Consider the following 17,062-nt stretch of genomic DNA (forward strand, 5'->3'; position numbering starts at 1 on the left):
CTCTTTTTAAGGCTGGCTAGAGGTTTGTCAATTTTGTTTACCTTTTCAAAAAAAAAAACAGCTCTTGGTTTTATTGATCTTTTCTATTTTTTAATATCTCTTTTGTTTATTTCCTTGCTGATCTTTATTGTTTCCTTCCTTCTTCTAACTCTGGGTTTTGTTCGTGCTTCTCTTTCAAAAAATTTTAGGTGGTGAGTTTGGTGGCTTATTTGAGATTTTTTCTTATTTTTTGAGGAAGGACTATATTGCCATGAATCCCCTCTTAGAACTCCTTTTGCTGCATCCCATAGATTTTGTACAGTTGTGTTTTCATTGTCGTTTGTCTCAAGGTATTTTCTGACTTCCTCTTTGATTTGATGGTTGACCCATTCATTTTTTTTTTTTTAAGCAACAAAGCGCCTGAGAGAAAACACCTTCATTTAAAAAATTTATTTTATTTAAAAACACTTTAGATAATTTTTAAAGGTTATACTTCATTTAAACTTATTACAAAATATTGGCTGTGTTCCCTGTGGTGTACAATGCATCCTGACTTCCTATCTTGCACACATTAATTTGTACCTCCCATTCTCCCACCTCTATAATCCCCTCCCCCTTCTCCCCACTGGTAACCACTAGTTTGTTCTCTATATCTGCAAGTCTGCTTCTTTTGTTACATTTACTATTTTGTTTTATTTTTAGATTCCACATATATGTGATATCATACAGTATTTGTCTTTCTTTGCCTGACTTATTTCACTTAGCATCACGCCCTCCAAGTGCAACCATGTTGCTGCAGATGGCAAAATTTCATTCTTTCTTTATGGTTCAGTACCATTCCATTGTGTATATGTACCACATCTTCTTTATCCATTCCTCTACTGATGGACACTTGGGTTGCTTCCATGTCTCGGCTGTTGTAAATAATGTTGCAATGAACATTGAGATGCATGTTATCTTTTCAAGTTAGTTTTGTTTGTTTTTTTTTTTTCAGATATATATCCAGGGCAGGATTGCTGGGTCATGTTGTCATCAAATTTTAGCTTTTTGAGGAACCTCCATACTATTTTGCACAGTGGCTGCACCACTTTACATTCCCACCTATGGTATATAGGAGGTCTCCCTTATCTCCCTATCTTTGCCAACATTTTAAAATCTGTGTTCTTTTTGATGATAGCCATTCTGATAGGTGTTCCATCCCCTCACCTTCAATCTGTATGTGTCTTTCACCCTAAAGTAAATTTTTTTTTTGATCCAGTCTGCCACTCTATGTCTTTTGCCTTTTTTTTTTTCTGCTATTTCTTGGGCCACTCCTGCGGCATTTGGAGGCTCCCAGGCTAGGGGTCGAATCGGAGATGTAGCCACCAGCCTACACCAGAGCCACAGCAACACGGGATCCGAGCTGCGTCTGCAACCTACACCACAGCTCACAGCAACGCCGGATTGTCAACCCACTGAGCAAGGGCAGGGATGGAACCCGAAACCTCATGGTTCCTAGTCAGATTCGTTAACCACTGCGCCACGACGGGAACGCCAGTCATTCTATGTCTTTTGATTGGAGCGTTTTGTCCAGTGACATTTAAAGTAATTATTGATAGATATCTACTGATTGCCATTTTAAACCATGTTTTCCAGTTGGTTTTGTAGTTCTTTGTTGATTTCTTATTTCTGTTTTTGTCTTTTGTGATATGATGGTTTTCTTTTGTAAGATGTTTGAGTTCCTTTCTTTCTGGTTTTTGTGAATCTGTTGTGTGTTTTTGATTTATGGTTACCCTGGTTTTCAAGTATGTTAACCCATTACTATAGCTACTTGCTTTAGACTGATAGTTACATAATACATAATAATCTATATTTTTTACTCCTCTCTTTCACATTTTATGATTTTAATGTCCTATTTTACATATTAATGTTTATCCTTTTGCTAGTAATTGTAGTTATAGTCACTTTTACAGAATTTTTAAATTCTTTTTTAATCTGCGTATGGGTTTATTTAGGTGATCTTTAGCCATTTTATATATTTGCTTTTCCTGTTGTGATTTTCTCTTTCCTGTTGATTCTTGATTTCTTCTATGATAGGTTTAGTATTGCTGTATTCTTTTAGTTTTTGCTTGTCTGATAAACTTTTTATTTTTCATTTAAAATTCTATTAAAGTATAGAAAAATTATATAATTTATATTATATTTAAATATATTATCAAATATTATACATTATATTTAGTTATATAATTAATTATATTGATATATTAATAAATATATTGAATAATAAATATAATAGGGCTTATATATTATAAATATAATATATAAATAGGTATAATATATAATTATATTTAATATATTAAATTATAAAATATGTATATTTATATTATAAAATATATAAAAATACATAATATATAAAATATATTTAATAATATAAATATATATTATAATTAATCATAATAAAATTATAAATATATTTTTAATTTATATAGTATATATTATATATAAATACTATACACTATTAAAGTATAATTGATTTATCAAATAATTGATAAATTTTATTTATATTATATAGTATATATTATATAAATACTATACACTATTAAAGTATAATTGATTTATCAAATTGATAAATTTTATTTATATTATATAGTATATATTATATATAAATACTATACACTATTAAAGTATAATTGATTTACAGAAGCGTTCTCCCAACTTCTGCTGCACAGAAAAGGGACCCATCCATACCTATAAACACATTCCCTTTCTCATACTGTCTTCCATCATGTTCTCTCCCAAGAGACTGGAGAGAGTTCCCTGTGCTCTACAGTAGGACCTCAACACTTACCCATTCTCAGTGTCATCGTTTGCATCTGCTTTATCTCTCCTTCATTCTAAATGATAATCTTGCTGGGTAGAATATTCTAGGTTGCAAGTTTTTCCCTTTCAGAACTTTGAATATACACCATCACTTTGAATAGACTGTCACTCCTTTCTGACCTGCGAAGTTTCTGCAGAGACATCAGCTGGTAGCCTGATGGAGGCTTCCTTGTAATGGACTGTTGTTGTTGTTGTTTTCTCTTACTGCCTTTAGAATCCAGTCCTTATCTGTCACTTTTGCCTTTTTAATTATGCTGTGTCTTGTTGTGGCTCTGATTGGATTCATCTTGTTTGGGACCCTCTGTGCTTCTTGTGCCTGCATATGTTTCCTTCTTTAGCTTTGGAAAGTGTTCAGCCATAATTTCCTCACCTGGGTTCTTGATCACCTTTTTTCTCTCTTCTCCTTCTGGTACCCCTGCTATGCATTGATTGTCTCACCTTTTTTTTATTACTCAATGAATTTTACTACATTTACAGGTGTACAGCAATCACCACAACCAAATTTTATAGCATTTCCATCCTAAACCCTCAGTGCTTCCCTCACCCCCCAACCTGTCTCCTTTGGAAACCATAAGTTTTTCAAAGTCTGTGAGTCAGTATCGGTTCTGCCAAGAAGTTCATTGTGTCCTCTTCTTAGATTCCACATGTCAGTGATAGTATTTGATGTTGGTGTCTCGTTGTCTGATGGACTTCACTTAGCATGATAATTTCTAGATTAGCTCACTTTTATATTATCCCACAGATCTCGTATGTTGATTTCAGTTTGTTTGCACTTCTGATGGGGGGATTTACATCATTCTTTGTTCCAGATCACTCGGTTTGTTCTTCTGCATTATGTAGTCTGCTATTCACTGCTTCTGGATTGGTTTTTAGCTCATCCATTCACTTGTCCAGTTTTGATTGGTTCCTCGTTATCATTTCTAGCTTGTGTGTTACAGTAATCCGCTTTTCTAGCAATGGTCTTTCTTAACTCCTTCAGCATGTACATGGCCTCCTTTTTGAACTCGAGTAGATTGGAGAGGTCTGTTTCATTGTCTGTTCTTTAAGGGGATTTCTCTTCTTATTTTGATTGGGTGTGGTTCCTCTGCTTTTTCATTTCACCTGACTTTCTCTGCCTCTATAAATTTAGGAGCGACAGTTATATACTGTGGTCCTGAAGGGCTGATGTTGTGTGGAGCATCCCTGTGTAACCTATGAGTCCGTTACTTTTGGTACAAGGGTTGTATTTGGTGTGGATGCCTGCCATGTCTTTCCTCGGAGGATGCTCACCATTATCCCCTGGAGAGGGGGTGTGATTGGTATTGCGACCAGAGCCTGCACTAGATGTTGTGTGGGGCCTCTCCTTTGCTCTCTGGCTGTCAGTAACATGGTCTGCTCCCCAGTTGTTGGAGTAGAAGCCCTGAGGGTCGGGTTGGATCAGCCTCAGGTGCCCTTAAATGTGTGCTGCGTCCCCAAGGAAGTGAATGGTGAGGTAAATGAGGCCCGTGTGGTCACAGCAGTACCTATGCAGACCTCTCTGATTCTGCCCAGCAGCAGCCCAATTTCCTTTCTCCACTGTGTTTGTCCTAGACCCAGTGCAGGCTGTGCTATGAAATGGGCTGGTACTGGAGGCTTCAGGTGGGGGTTGCACTGTGGCTTCAGGAGTCAAGGTGGTTATGTTTCCCCTGGGACCTGCGCTGCTCTGTGGCAGGGCTCTGCCAGGACCTGTTAGCTCCAGATCTGACTCTAAACTGTAGTGTGGGGTGGGCAGAACTGGCCAGGCACACTCTGTGTATCACAAGACAGGGCCCAATTGTTACTCTTTTTAAAATTCTGTTACCCATAGCTCTCTCTGAGCGTGAAATTTCCATAAATGGCATATAAACATGTTCTCCAACTTACAACAGAGTCATGTTCTCAAGACACATCTGTGTGAAAGCATCTCCTCAAAGGAAACAATACGAAAGATATTCATTGCATTTTGAGTCTTTGCCATGGCATCCCACCCACTCGCCAACCCTGTGGACCCCATATTGTAGCCCAAGGAGTCAAAGATGTGCAGAAGCTGTTTTTCTTGGAACCTTCAGGCCTGACCTCTGGGCCAGGAGCCCACAGTCTCACTGGGCTTTGCAGGAGTGGATGGAAGAATGGAGGGCAGGAAGCAGATAGAGGGGTGGTGGCCATGCACCTGCTGGAAGGTGCAGCCTCAGACCCCAGAGTAGATAAGGGGTACAGGATCAGACCCCAGAGTGGACGAGGGCTCTGAGGAAAGAGAGCGTCAAGGGCAGGAGGACACAGGGGAAGAGGGCTTAGTGGTGATGGTAGCTCCAGCAGCTGGCATGGGGGCTCAGCACTATGGCGGCCCCAGCAGCATGGTCAGGAGGGGCACCAGCTGTGACACAACACGGGGTACCAGGGGGGCATGGGAGTACCAGATCCTCCCTCGGCAAGATCAAGACCAGGAACAGTCTTTCTGTGGCATCACTTCTGCTTACTTTTCATTTAAAAATTAGAGTGATCATTTACACCGCAAATGAGTTGTATTTGTATTGAAATTGAATATGATATAGGTTTGTATTTGGGACTTAGCTAGGACTGCTAATCTATTTTTTCTATTGCAGTAAGACAGGTAGACGATAAAGTAGACCCTTTTAAAGTGTGTAATTCAGTGGCATTTAGTTCATGTTCAAAATGTACAACCCTCCCATCTGCCCAGTTCCAAACCAGTTTTATTATCTCCAAAAGGAAACTCCGTCACCATGAAGCAGTCACTTCCCATCCTCTCCCCAAGCCCTGATGACTTCCACTCTGTTTTCTGCCTCCACGGATCTTCCTGTTCTACGAAGTTCCCCAAAAAATGCACTCATACAGTAGGTGCCTTTTATGTACAGGTTCTAAGGGATTGCTCATATCGTTTTTAAAGCATGTCTCATCCCTGTTTGAAAATTACTGAGCACCAACCAGAACCATCTCTCTAGAATGTAAAGTCTTCTGATTATCAGGACACACAAACACTTTTCTGTGATTTTTGAAAGGAAAATCCCATCATTTTAAAAAGAAGGAGAGAGTGGCTTCTGAAGCCAAAGAAGAAAGGAGAGAAAGTGGCTTCTGACGAAACTTAGTAACCCCAGCCTCAAACCTCAGAGGCACAGATCAGAGCTCTGTGCCCCAGGCATGTCCCAGTGCAGGGCCCATCCTCCCCCCTACCCCCCCGCCCCGCATGGCTGGTTTCTTCCCATCACACAGGTCTTGAGTTCGCAGTCAGAGGACCCTCATCCTTGTCTCTCTTGGAAGGAATTCAGCAAAGGGACCAAGATGGTGAAGCAGGTGCAGAGTTTATTAAAAGCCCAGTACGGGTGAAAGAGCACAGGGCGAGCTCGCAGAATGAGCTGCATGCAGTAAAGGCGCTTAGACTGTTTTTCTGTTAGGGGGTGGGTGTCATCGGGGCTGTCAGGGGTGGGAGGGTGTTGTCCTTAGCCAGCTGTCTTGCTGGTGCCCATGTTCCATCTGACTCAGGCTGCTTCCCGCTGTGCACGTGCGTCTTTTAGCCACATTGTATTTCAGCGTGAAGGCCTCTGGGAGGTTGGCAGGAGACATGATGGGCTGGCGACCCCTCTCCCCCTAGGCCCCTCCCTAGACGGAGGGCCTTCTCTGCACATGGATCAGGCGTGGAAGTCCCTCTCACCCAGAGGAGGGTGAGAGGAAGTTGGGATCATCTTGTCTGTCACCTGGCCAGGGCCTCATGCTCCTGCAGGTGTCTTATCTTGAACAGTCATGGAGAGACTGGCTGCAGCTGCCCATCCGGGGGCCCAGGGCTCTCCGACCTCAGTCTGACCTGATCTGTCAGCCACATTGAGTCCTGGATGAAAAATAGTTTACTCACGAGCCCCACTGTCGCCCCTAACACAGGGCTGTGTTTCCTTGTTTCCCATGCTTCTTCATACTTATTTCTTTGTGGTCTCTCTCTCTCTGCTAGGATGAAAAGCCTCTGGAAACAAGGAACCGCCAGGCTTGGTCAGTGTCCCACCTGGAGAACAAGACCAGGTAGGTGACAGAAATGAAGGGCATGTCTGCTGAATGAATGTATAGACAAAATCAGTCGGTGACCTTATGGGAAAAGGAATCTCCCAGGTTTTCCTCTGCATCAGTTTACGGACTCGTGCTTTGGAACAGCGTTCTTCTCACTCACCTGCAGAGATGCAGTGTGCCGTCCGCACCTCAGCATGGGGCCTGCTGTAACCTCCCAGACTCTGCTTGGAAATTGGACTCTAGCCTTCAGGGGCCTGTTGTGTTGGAGACACAGAGATGTGGGTTTACCCTATAGCACAACACAGATCTAGCCTTCTTGCCATATATCCTGGGGGTCAGTGATCTAAAAGTGTAGGCTATTAATGAGAAATACCCCCCAAACCCTGACAAGGGATGGCTGTCAGCCTGGTCCAAGAACTCTGCAGAGTTGAAAACTCCAGCAGATTTCCTACAGGATGACGGGCTGCCTCCTTGGGTTTACCAGACCATACATTCCATTCATCCTGACAGGGACAGGGAAGGTCTTTGCATCTCCCTGGGATCATAGCACACTGTTGATTTTTCTTTTTTGAGGACCGCACATGCGGCACATGGAAGTTCCCAGGAGAGGGATCAAAATGGAACGACAGCTGCCAGCCTACACCACAGCCACAGCCACACCGGATCCAAGCCATGTTTGCAACCGACACCACAGCTCACGGCAACACCGGATCCTTAACCCACGGAGCGAGGCCAGGGATTGAACCCGAGTCCTCTTGGATGCTAGTCGGGTTCATTAATTGCTGAGCCATGACAGGAACGCTAATTTTTCTTTTAACATGAAAAGAGCATGTGGGGTTTCCCCACCCCACCCCAGGAAATACGTGAGGCTAGTCCACCAGGCAGGTTTAAAGATGCTTTATTACGGAATCAGTATGTACAAACTCTAACATGAAAATAATGAGTCACGGAATATCAGGCTATTTACAATATGTTTTTGTTTTTTACAAATTTTTTTTTACAAGATTACGTCTCTCTAAATAACATGACAGACACATTTTTTATTACATACATAAATAAATATTGACTGGAAATGACTGTTCTAAGGGACAGGATTTCTATGCGCCATCTGCTGAGAAGGCTGCCGTCTTGCTCCTGTACCCTACCCTATAACTCAGGAAAAATAACAATAGCTTTACATACAGCCTCCGTGAATCCCTCTGTGACTGTGTAACTTGCTAAAATATTCAGTAGAGCTAAGAAGCTGAGTCTGGCCATGCAAAACCACAGGGAAGCGTCACCATCTTTAGGTATTTATATTTTACATGAATTTTAAAGTACATGCAACAGCTATTTAGCCTCTGTCTTCTGGTGAAGGTGTGAAAAGTCTGTATAACAAGACTTAGAGACATGTGCAATCATGGGAATTAGTACGTTTGGGGTCTCCCGCAGCACACGGCGCAGCAAACGACATTAAGCAGATAAGCCGTGATCACAAATGACGGATTGTCGCACAGAATTACTCTTTGTACTCACATAACACCAACGCAAGTCTAAATTCAGCCTTTTTAATCAGATTTTCCAGTGGAGGTGAAAGACAGTTGCCTTACCCAGCTGTCCCCCTACCCCTGCAATTGACCACGCTCCTCGCGCAGGGCAAAGTCTCATCCATTCGCGGTAGACTCTTCTGTGATGCAGTGGCTCTCATCTGGGCTGCCCACCAGAGAGGGTGGTGGGCCATGGCTGGGGAACGCGTGGTTCTCACAGCCTGGGGAGGGGCTCCTGGCCTGCCCCACCCTCCTCAGTGCACAGGACGCCCCCCGGAGAGAAGCCGCACCCCCAAGTCTCAGCAGTGCGGAGGCGGAGGGATCCGGCTCGGTGGGCTGCTTCCAGGTTCTTGCAGTTTCTGTTACGCAGGTGCGCTTTTAAACTTGGGGTTGTGTTCCGTGCGCATTTCAGAAAACTACGGCATAAACCGCATGTCTTAACTATGTCCTATTACAGCTGAATGACTTGAGGGACATACGCGCGTTCCTGCACAGCTGCTCTGCGGAGTCTCCTGAGAACACGAGGGCAGCTCCGATAAACCGTCTTAGAGGGAGAATGCTTGTTAAGAATGCATAGAGCCGGAGTTCCCGTCCTGGCGCAGTGGTTAACGAATCCGACTAGGAACCATGAGGTTGAGGGTTCGATCCCTGCCCTTGCTCAGTGGGTTGAGGATCCGGCGTTGCCGTGAGCTGTGGTGTAGGTCGCAGACGCGGCTCAGCTCCCATGTTGCTGTGGCTCTGGTGAAGGCCAGTGGCTACAGCTCCGATTGGACCCCTAGCCTGGGAACCTCCATATGCCGCAGGAGTGGCCCTAGAAAAGGCAAAAAGACCCAAAAAAAAAAAAAAAAAGCATGGAGCCGCCACGGGTGCTGTTAGCCACTTGCATGTGATGGCTTCATGTTTGATGAGCTCAAGGCTTTTCAAGAGTAAATACCATCCCTTAATATAATGTTTCTCATATGAGACGGAGGCATCTAAGTGCAGTAACGCCTATCAGGGAATCAGCCGCTAAACCTGTGTTGGAAAATCAAAAACATTGATGCTTCAGCCCTTGATTAGGGCACTCAAATTTTTAAAATTCAAAAAGTTGCAGTTCCATGTTTGCTTACTTGAATATTATGGACGATTATTGAAATTCATAAAAGAAACTTTTATTGCCTCATAGTACTTTCTTTTTAATAGTATTTTCTTCTTTTTATTATTTTCTGTAATAAAATTTAAATTCTTGAGTATTATAGCCAAATGACATGCTCCTAAGAGCTACTTAAATTTTTTAGGGAATGCGCAGTCTTAAGAACTTTTATCAGAACAGAAAATATATTTGCTCAATGTCTATGACCCAGACAAAAGAAACATAATGAAATTTCATAAAATTAAACTTATTTAATAATTTAGTAATACTTTTATCTATGTATATACTCGTGCCTTGCAACGATTTAACAGTACAGAAATTTACTGGCATGAATGCTTGGATTTGCTCATGACAAATTCAGGTGAAAATCAACCTTATTTTTGAAAGTTTAAGATTTGGCAGGTCCGCTGCTGGGCATGGCACACGGATAAATCGTCGTTTCAGAGAAGGCCTCTGTGTTTGCTCAAGCGCAGCGGTGTTTTTTAAGTGAAGGCTGCTCCTGTTCTCTCCTGTCAAAATCCAAGATTCTAGGAGCCAGGTGATTTCAGGACACACGGTGGTAAGCCCATCGCAGGCCACTTTAGGAGCTGCAAAAAAAAACGGTCAGAGGCCCTGTGAACGTCCATGCTGAGACCTCCTGTCCAGAGCGGCAAACCCTGCCAGCCTTAACAACGTGTACCGTATCTTCATGCCCAGGAAAGCCTTCGGCGTCGCCGCTGAGGGTCTGTGCTTACAGACGGGGTTCCCTAAGCAGAGGCATCGATGCGGCCACCGCATTACTTTCTGTGCTATGTGCCCTCTGCTTTCTGAGCGAGTGTGAGGCCTGGCAGAGAGCAAGTCCTGGCTGCTGTTCACCAGGCGCATCAGGGCCACTGCAGGCATTTAGAAAACGGAACACAACACCGAGTTCCAAGACCCACCATGAAAACCCTGGCAAGGAGTTACTGAAAATGTCTTCGTTTGGCTTGTGTGGGTGCACAAGGAAGCCCTTCCTTTACCATGTTTGATGTTGATCAGTGGCTCTTTTCTCGTAGAATCAATACTGAGGAGGAAAACCGATTATCGTGAGGCCCGTGAGAAGAACCGCATCTTTATCCGCCATTGGTGAGCTAGGAAAACATCTTCCGTGATCCATACTCAACGTATAGGCACGTTTGTATGTGACTGTGTGTGCGTCTGTATTTCTATGTACGTACCCACAGACATACATCAGTATGCAGACCCACACACATACAGACCTGTTTCAAAACATACACATGCGTATGCCCTCAAGAAGAAAACTCTGTTAAACCAAATATTTCTGGGTTGCAAGCTGCCCCAACGCAGCCTGCAGTACCATATACTGACAGCGTGATCTGACTTGACTTTGTGATACACGTGGGTAGGGTGGAGTCTGGGAGAGTCTTCAAACAAGATGCCAGAGATTTGAACGAGTAAAGAAGCGTTCGTCAAATAGCTGTCCACCTCTACCAACCAGAGGCCCTCCTCCCTCTGCACATTGCGGAGAAGATTCGGCCGTACAAAGAGCATGCCTGGATTAAGAACAGGCCAAGCTCAATAAAGATTTGGAAATACTCAAATTGCTGGGATGCTCGCCTCTCAAGCCAGAGGTTTTGTTACGTCTTAGGGACCTGTGAGCAGCAAAACAGAGCACACCAGCAGCTGTTTTCCATGGGAAGGAAGAAAAAGGAAAATAGAAATGAGACAATGTCACAGGACAATCAGTCTCATAGAATGAAATATGGACGCGTATGCCCCAGAGAAGAATTTTCACTTCGCCCAGGCAGCGTCCGGAGAGCAGCGCACATCACGACTCCCTGCTGTTCTGGGTGTCTTGCCTAAGTCACTGTTCACAGGCAGGCGGTCTTCCTTGCCGTTGTGGAGAACAAAGCTTAAGCACTTGCAGAGGGAGCATTTCATGTGTCAATTCATGGTATATTTCAGGTTACAAATACTCTGTTACAATGATCACACCTGATAGCAATTGTCTTAAATATGTGAATAAACAGGGCCTGAAAAACTGTATCATCTTAGTGGATTTTGCAAATCCAATCAATAATTTTAAAATGTTTATTGATAAACTTTATGCCTAATATGTGTATGTTTAGTATGCCTCTTACATGTAGAAATTAGGTATTTGTTACGCGGGTTTCTTTTGAGCATTTGCTGGTCCAAATTCAGGGACACCTGGGATTTACAGTCATTCCGTTGCAATTAGCCACACCAAAGGGGGAAACAGACATTGCCAGGACCCAGGCCCACCCTTGGCCTCCTCCATTCTCAAAGGAAACTGCTATGCACCTCCAGGGGCTCACTGCCTGCCACTGCTTTCTGGCCACATCCCACCTGGGTGGAAGCATCGCGTGCAGTGCAGGTAGATGAGGGCCAGAGGCTTAACAGGGACAGCTGCTGCCTCCGGGAGCAGGCGCAGCCAGTCCGGGAGGGCCCACGAGCTCACGCGGTCAGTAGATCAGCTGTCAGGCATCTGCGGGAAGAGGTCAGTATCTTTCAGGAGGCGGCTTGTAATGATGCGCATGCTGATGTTTAAGGTGGGGTCCTGGGGAGGGACAGAACACACGTGTCAGCTGCGTCGCCTTACCCCAGCGTGTTCCCTGCAGGTCCCGGCCCCTCCTGGCCTGACCCTGAGCCCATTCTGTCTCTCCCTTCTCTTCTCTTCCGTTCCTTCCTCCAAACCATAAAAGGAGACAAACGCCTTTCCCTTCACAGTGATCTAAGCAAAATCCCTTGTCTCGTCTCCAACAAGTGCTAAAATGAACACATACTTGTATTAAACAGAAACTCAAGAGAGGAACTTCAGGCAGCAGTCACCCACCTAGACAAAGAGCAGAGGCCGCAAGCTCTCCCACCGTGACACTTTCTAGTTTTAAGTTCTAAGTATAAAAAGCCCTAAGTATAAAAAGCTATCAGGGCAATTTGATCCACTGCCTTTTGTTTTGTTTTTCTTTTTTTGCTTTTTAGGGTCGCACCCTCAGCATAGGGAAGCTCGTGGGCATATGGAAGGGGGCGAATTGGAGCGACACCTGCTTCCCTGCGCCACAGCCACAGCCACGTGAGCTCTGAGCCACGTCTGCAACCGACACGAAGGCCCACAGCAACGCCGGATCCTTAACCTCCTGAGAGAGGCTAGGGATTGAACCCATGGCTTCATGGATGCTAGTCAGATTCGTTTCTGCTGCACCACCTTTTTTTTTTAAATCAAAAGTAGAACTAGGCTGACTTTTCAGTTTTCTATCAACATATGAACCTTTAACATGTTTTTAAAGCTGAAGCTGGAAGAAAAGTACATGATATAAAAATCAACAGGAGGCTCATTGTTTTGAGACACTAGGTGACAGTTATTTTCAAGCTACTTGATTTAGCGGTAAGTCAAATAGATTGATGTGGGGCATCCTATGAAGAAAATTCATGTAATACAGATTACAGTAAAACTCTATATAATAAGAACATACACTCTGTAGTGAGATATGAGTTCCTGTATAATCGTATTTGAAGAGGATTTTTTAAGTTTCAGATGGATATGCGATTATAGATTTTCCCTCATATGTATTTGTAGTTAAAGGACAAGGAAAAAGCATGCCTCACGGAGGAAAAGATGGTCTCATGAAAGGCCCTAGAGAAGGGGAGGGAGGGGGCCGTGAGCAGGACGCCCACAGCTTTGGCCCAGGTGGCTGGAGAGCATCCGAGAAGCAATGGGGCGGCAGAGAGCAGTTCGGCTGCATAGACCCCGTACCCCTAGGGGTCTGCTACCATGTGCCTGTGTTCTTTATTCCCCAAGACTTTCTCTGTGCCCGCAGGCCCGGGGGCGGGGCCTGGCACTCACTGTGCGCAGCCGCAGCCGAGGGCGGGAGATCAGGGGTCCGGAAGGTCCTGATGGTGGCGGGCCCCTCCCCCGCCGCCGTCAGCACCTGCACCTCCAGGCGGTAGAGGGTGGCCGGCCGCAGACTGGGCACCGTGAGCACGTAGTGATCCTGGGGGAGGAACGGGACAGGAGGCGCCGTCAAAGACCTCTGCCAACACCACACCCAAGGGACTCCTGCGCTGACCCTTCCCTCGCACACAACAGGGTGGTGTCGATGCGTGTTCTGACCCCGCCACGGAGTTGGTACAATGTCCCTTTGCGAGAGCGCTGCCTGGCAGTCTCGGCACCAGAGCCCAGTTCTTGGCAGCTGGGGACGGTTGGCAGGTTAAGATGTACAGGGGCCAGTTCTCAGCCCTGCCCGCCCCCGCCAACTGCACTTGTTATTCCTCAACCTACGCAGTTCCCATGCACTTGTGACGAATGCTTGGCAATCCCCATCTTAATGAACGAGCCAACCATGGTCCATCAAGGACAGTATCTGTCCGTGCCCATCTCCAAAAATGTTCATGCCAGCACATTGTTCTCCAAACTCAATAAAACCTAGCACGTGTACCTAGAATAATTACTTTCTAATTCCATGGATGTTTTCCTTCCTGGATTTAAGTTTTTTGTTTTTTTGTTTTTTTGAGTAAGCGTTAGATATTCTAAGGGCATTTTTAGAGCGGGTAAAAGCCCACACATGGCTTTTTTCTCCAAGCCAAAGAATTAAGTAGCCTAGAAGACAGGCCAACTCATTATGGGCTCTGGCCAAATTTAAAGGGGAGAGGAGAAGAAAAGCTGCTTTGAGCTATTTTCCCCCCAAGTTAACCCTTAAACAGGGCATGTATACTTGGGACACAGGGATATGGGTTAACCAGGGTTGTTGGAAATGGTTAAATCACTTCGTACCATGTAGACCGGATAAGGTACCAGGTAGACAGGATAAGGTACCACATAGACGGGATAAGGTATGAAGAGCTGGCGCTGGTCACCAAAATTTATCCGGATGATAGCTGACTCACAAGCACACTTGTGTGTCGTTCACACCTGCAAACTGACATCCTCAGAAGAAGACAGAGGAGTGGGTCTCCGGGACCCTGCCCTCCCCAGATAGAGATGCCCGCCCCTGATGGTGAAGCCGGGTGGCCTTGGGCACCTACCGCGGGCAGGATCTGGGACTGCGAGATGATGCTGTTGGGAAGGCTGTTCGGCCTGCTCTCGGTGGTGACCTCCGCCCAGGTCACCTGGAAGCCGGTCATGGGCTGGTAGAGGGTGGCCTTGGCCATCTTCCACGAGAAGTGTCCTGTGATGCTGACGTCCTGGACCACGAAGGAGGCGGAGAGGTTCTCGGGCTTGGCTTGTACTCTGGAGTGAATGTGACCTGCAGCAGGGGAAAGACCAGGGTCCGGCGGCTGGAAAAAGTGGGGGCGGGCCCTGCCCGGTGCTCCTCGCTGGGGACCTCAGGCAGCCGCTCCTGGGCACAGGAAGCCACGTGGCCTCCGGGCTAAGTGCCTCTGAGGCTTTGTGGTATGTTTAGGGCCCTGCTTTGGGGGTGGAAGACACAGAATTCTGCGGTCTGACACAACTGCGATGAGAAAGAACAGTTCTTACTATACGGGAGGTGTCGGAAGTCCCTAGAAGGGAACTCAGGGGACGCCTCTGTGAATAGTTGTCCCGGGTGTGGGACCGGGCATTGGAAAGTAAAGACTGGCTTTGGGAAGGGTGTAAAAGCAACTCTCATGGCCCAGGGGTGGGACAAAGATAAGAGTGCACCAGGGCAAAGCAGTGCACGGCCGTTTGGCTTTTTCCAAAGGGGTAACAGTGCCAGCAAAAGTCGGCTCTCCAGGCTGTTGGAATTACGTCTTGACGCACGCATTCCCACCTGTGCTACCTTCAGACCTGGGCGTGGTGCTGCATGCAGTTCAGCAAGACGCATACTCTCAGATCTCAGGGCTTGGGAGGTGCAGTCTGGCAATGTCTGCAGAGGTGCTCGCGTCACAAACCTGCTCTGGGGTGTTCGGGGGAAACCCACCTGCTTCTCCAGGGCAGCTGACGTGCTTGTGGCTTTTGCCCTTAAGGGCGGAGCAAGGCGGCGTAGTGAAGAAAACGGTTTCTGCTTTCAAGCGGCCCTTTGGCCGTGTGGGCTGCACGGTCACCTTATATTTGCAGGCAAATGACAGATCTTGAAGAATCATGTAATTTTCCTGTAGGGAGACAGAGAATATGCCAGCAATGAATCTCAGGAGGGCTACGAAGTGGCAGGAGATGAAATCCTGTTCCGACAAGGCTGTCTCCCTTTATAGGGAGTGTGTGCCCTTCCGCCTTTATAAAAAGCACCCAGGGGACAGTGTCCGTGCTTTGGTTAAGTACAGTCATAGAGCGTTCCCCTGGGATGGGGCACATCAAGAACCCAGTCAGACGCAGTGATGCCACAACGGACAGCCAACTTCTGACCTTCACAAGCAGCCTTGGTGAGCTGGCAGTGGTGGGGTCACGCTGTAAAGCTGTAAACACAAACCTAACTTTTGACTATGAAAAAGCGAATGCAGGCGGCTCTGAGACACAGACTTGGTTGAGACCTGAGCTTTTCCTGAATTAAGGGAAGCCGTTCTTGGGCAGCGCCTCTCCTCCGCTGGTTGGAGGCTGCGATTGCTTCCGGCCGGAACTTTGCGCTTCGTGATTCTGTTCAATCACAGATGCATGGGCGGAGAAGGACGACGTTTACTTCGAAACTCACGCGACAGGAGAGAGCTGATGTCTGCGGCTGTTCCAGCGTGTTATGCGGTTCCTTCTCCCTTTGCTCAGTTATGCGGTTCCCTGAGTGCAGTTATCACGGCGCAGAGGGAATATCTTTGGGTGAAGGGTGGGGGTCCCTGCCAGACATCAGCGTGGATTAGGGGGAACAGGACACAAGACGATAAACACCGAGGCAGGTGCTTCCCTGAGAACCGAGTCACGAGCAGAAGCCCTGGAGGTGGAGAGATGCTGCTGAGAACGACCTGGCTGAGGAGGGCTGAGCCCGAGGCAGCTCCAGCCCGCAGGGTCACCTCGGGGGCCCTATTCACTTTTCTTCAGGATCTGGGACCGCACTGGACTCCCCTGTTAGCCACTCAGGACCCCGCTTCCCGGGTCTCTCAAGGATGCTTTCACATGGAGGGGGGGGCAGACACGTGCAGCAAGAGGTGAACTAGCCTCGCGCCTTGGGAGCAGCGATGGGAATTAAGGGGTTCTGGATGTTCGAACTTGGAGCCTTGCTCTGATTTCTGCCAGACATGGTACATGTGCTCAGTGAATAATTATTATCATCTTCCAAAAGCATCTAAAGATGATAATCCTGGGATTGGCCAGCCCCCCAGAAGGAAGGCAGGTTCCATTTGGTTCCAAGGCTCGCGGAAGGAACACAAGATCCTACACCGTGCCCACAAAGCGACTGATAAATCCTGCTGCTGTTTCTTCCAGTGCTTTTCAAGTAGGTTTCCTTTTTTTTAAAATGTTTTCCTTTTTTCCCCCCCTTTTCTTTAAACCAAAGGCCACAAACTCTGGGAAGAGCTTTGGGATTTAAGGAGCAGTGTTGGGACAAGCTAAATCCAGCACAAAGCTGTGTGTTTCTGCAAACCCAGTAATTTATCTTACTACTTATGTGATCAGAAGTGAGTCTAAAAATACTGTACTGAGTGCTTTAGAACGTGTTCAGAAGAA

The 17,062-nt window shown here is 46.1% G+C and overlaps 1 protein-coding gene and 1 long non-coding RNA gene across 6 annotated transcripts in view; one reads left to right on the forward strand and one right to left on the reverse strand.

Annotated features, from left to right (window-relative positions):
• LOC125117916 (uncharacterized) overlaps window positions 1-17,062 on the forward strand; it is a 564,201-nt gene that overhangs the window by 537,297 nt on the left and 9,842 nt on the right. For 4 of the 5 annotated variants that reach the window (XR_007132775.1, XR_007132779.1, XR_007132778.1 and 1 more), the window contains exon 5: window positions 6,794-6,861. This is a non-coding gene — a long non-coding RNA (uncharacterized LOC125117916). Of the gene's footprint in view, window positions 1-6,793; window positions 6,862-10,538; window positions 11,514-17,062 lie in introns of those variants that run through there. The other variant, XR_007132776.1, reaches the window with a different exon arrangement.
• ANOS1 (anosmin 1) overlaps window positions 11,561-17,062 on the reverse strand; it is a 197,290-nt gene continuing 191,788 nt past the window's right edge. The window contains exons 11-14 of the mRNA XM_047764056.1: window positions 15,396-15,567; window positions 14,524-14,744; window positions 13,346-13,493; window positions 11,561-12,061 (exon numbers count right to left, since the gene is read on the reverse strand). Of these exons, the coding sequence (XP_047620012.1) occupies window positions 12,003-12,061; window positions 13,346-13,493; window positions 14,524-14,744; window positions 15,396-15,567 (600 nt within the window). The 3' untranslated portion in view covers window positions 11,561-12,002. The remainder of the gene's footprint in view (window positions 12,062-13,345; window positions 13,494-14,523; window positions 14,745-15,395; window positions 15,568-17,062) is intronic.

The sequence above is a fragment of the Phacochoerus africanus genome, chromosome X, assembly GCF_016906955.1.
Source record: "Phacochoerus africanus isolate WHEZ1 chromosome X, ROS_Pafr_v1, whole genome shotgun sequence".
Taxonomy (NCBI): Eukaryota; Metazoa; Chordata; class Mammalia; order Artiodactyla; family Suidae; genus Phacochoerus; species Phacochoerus africanus.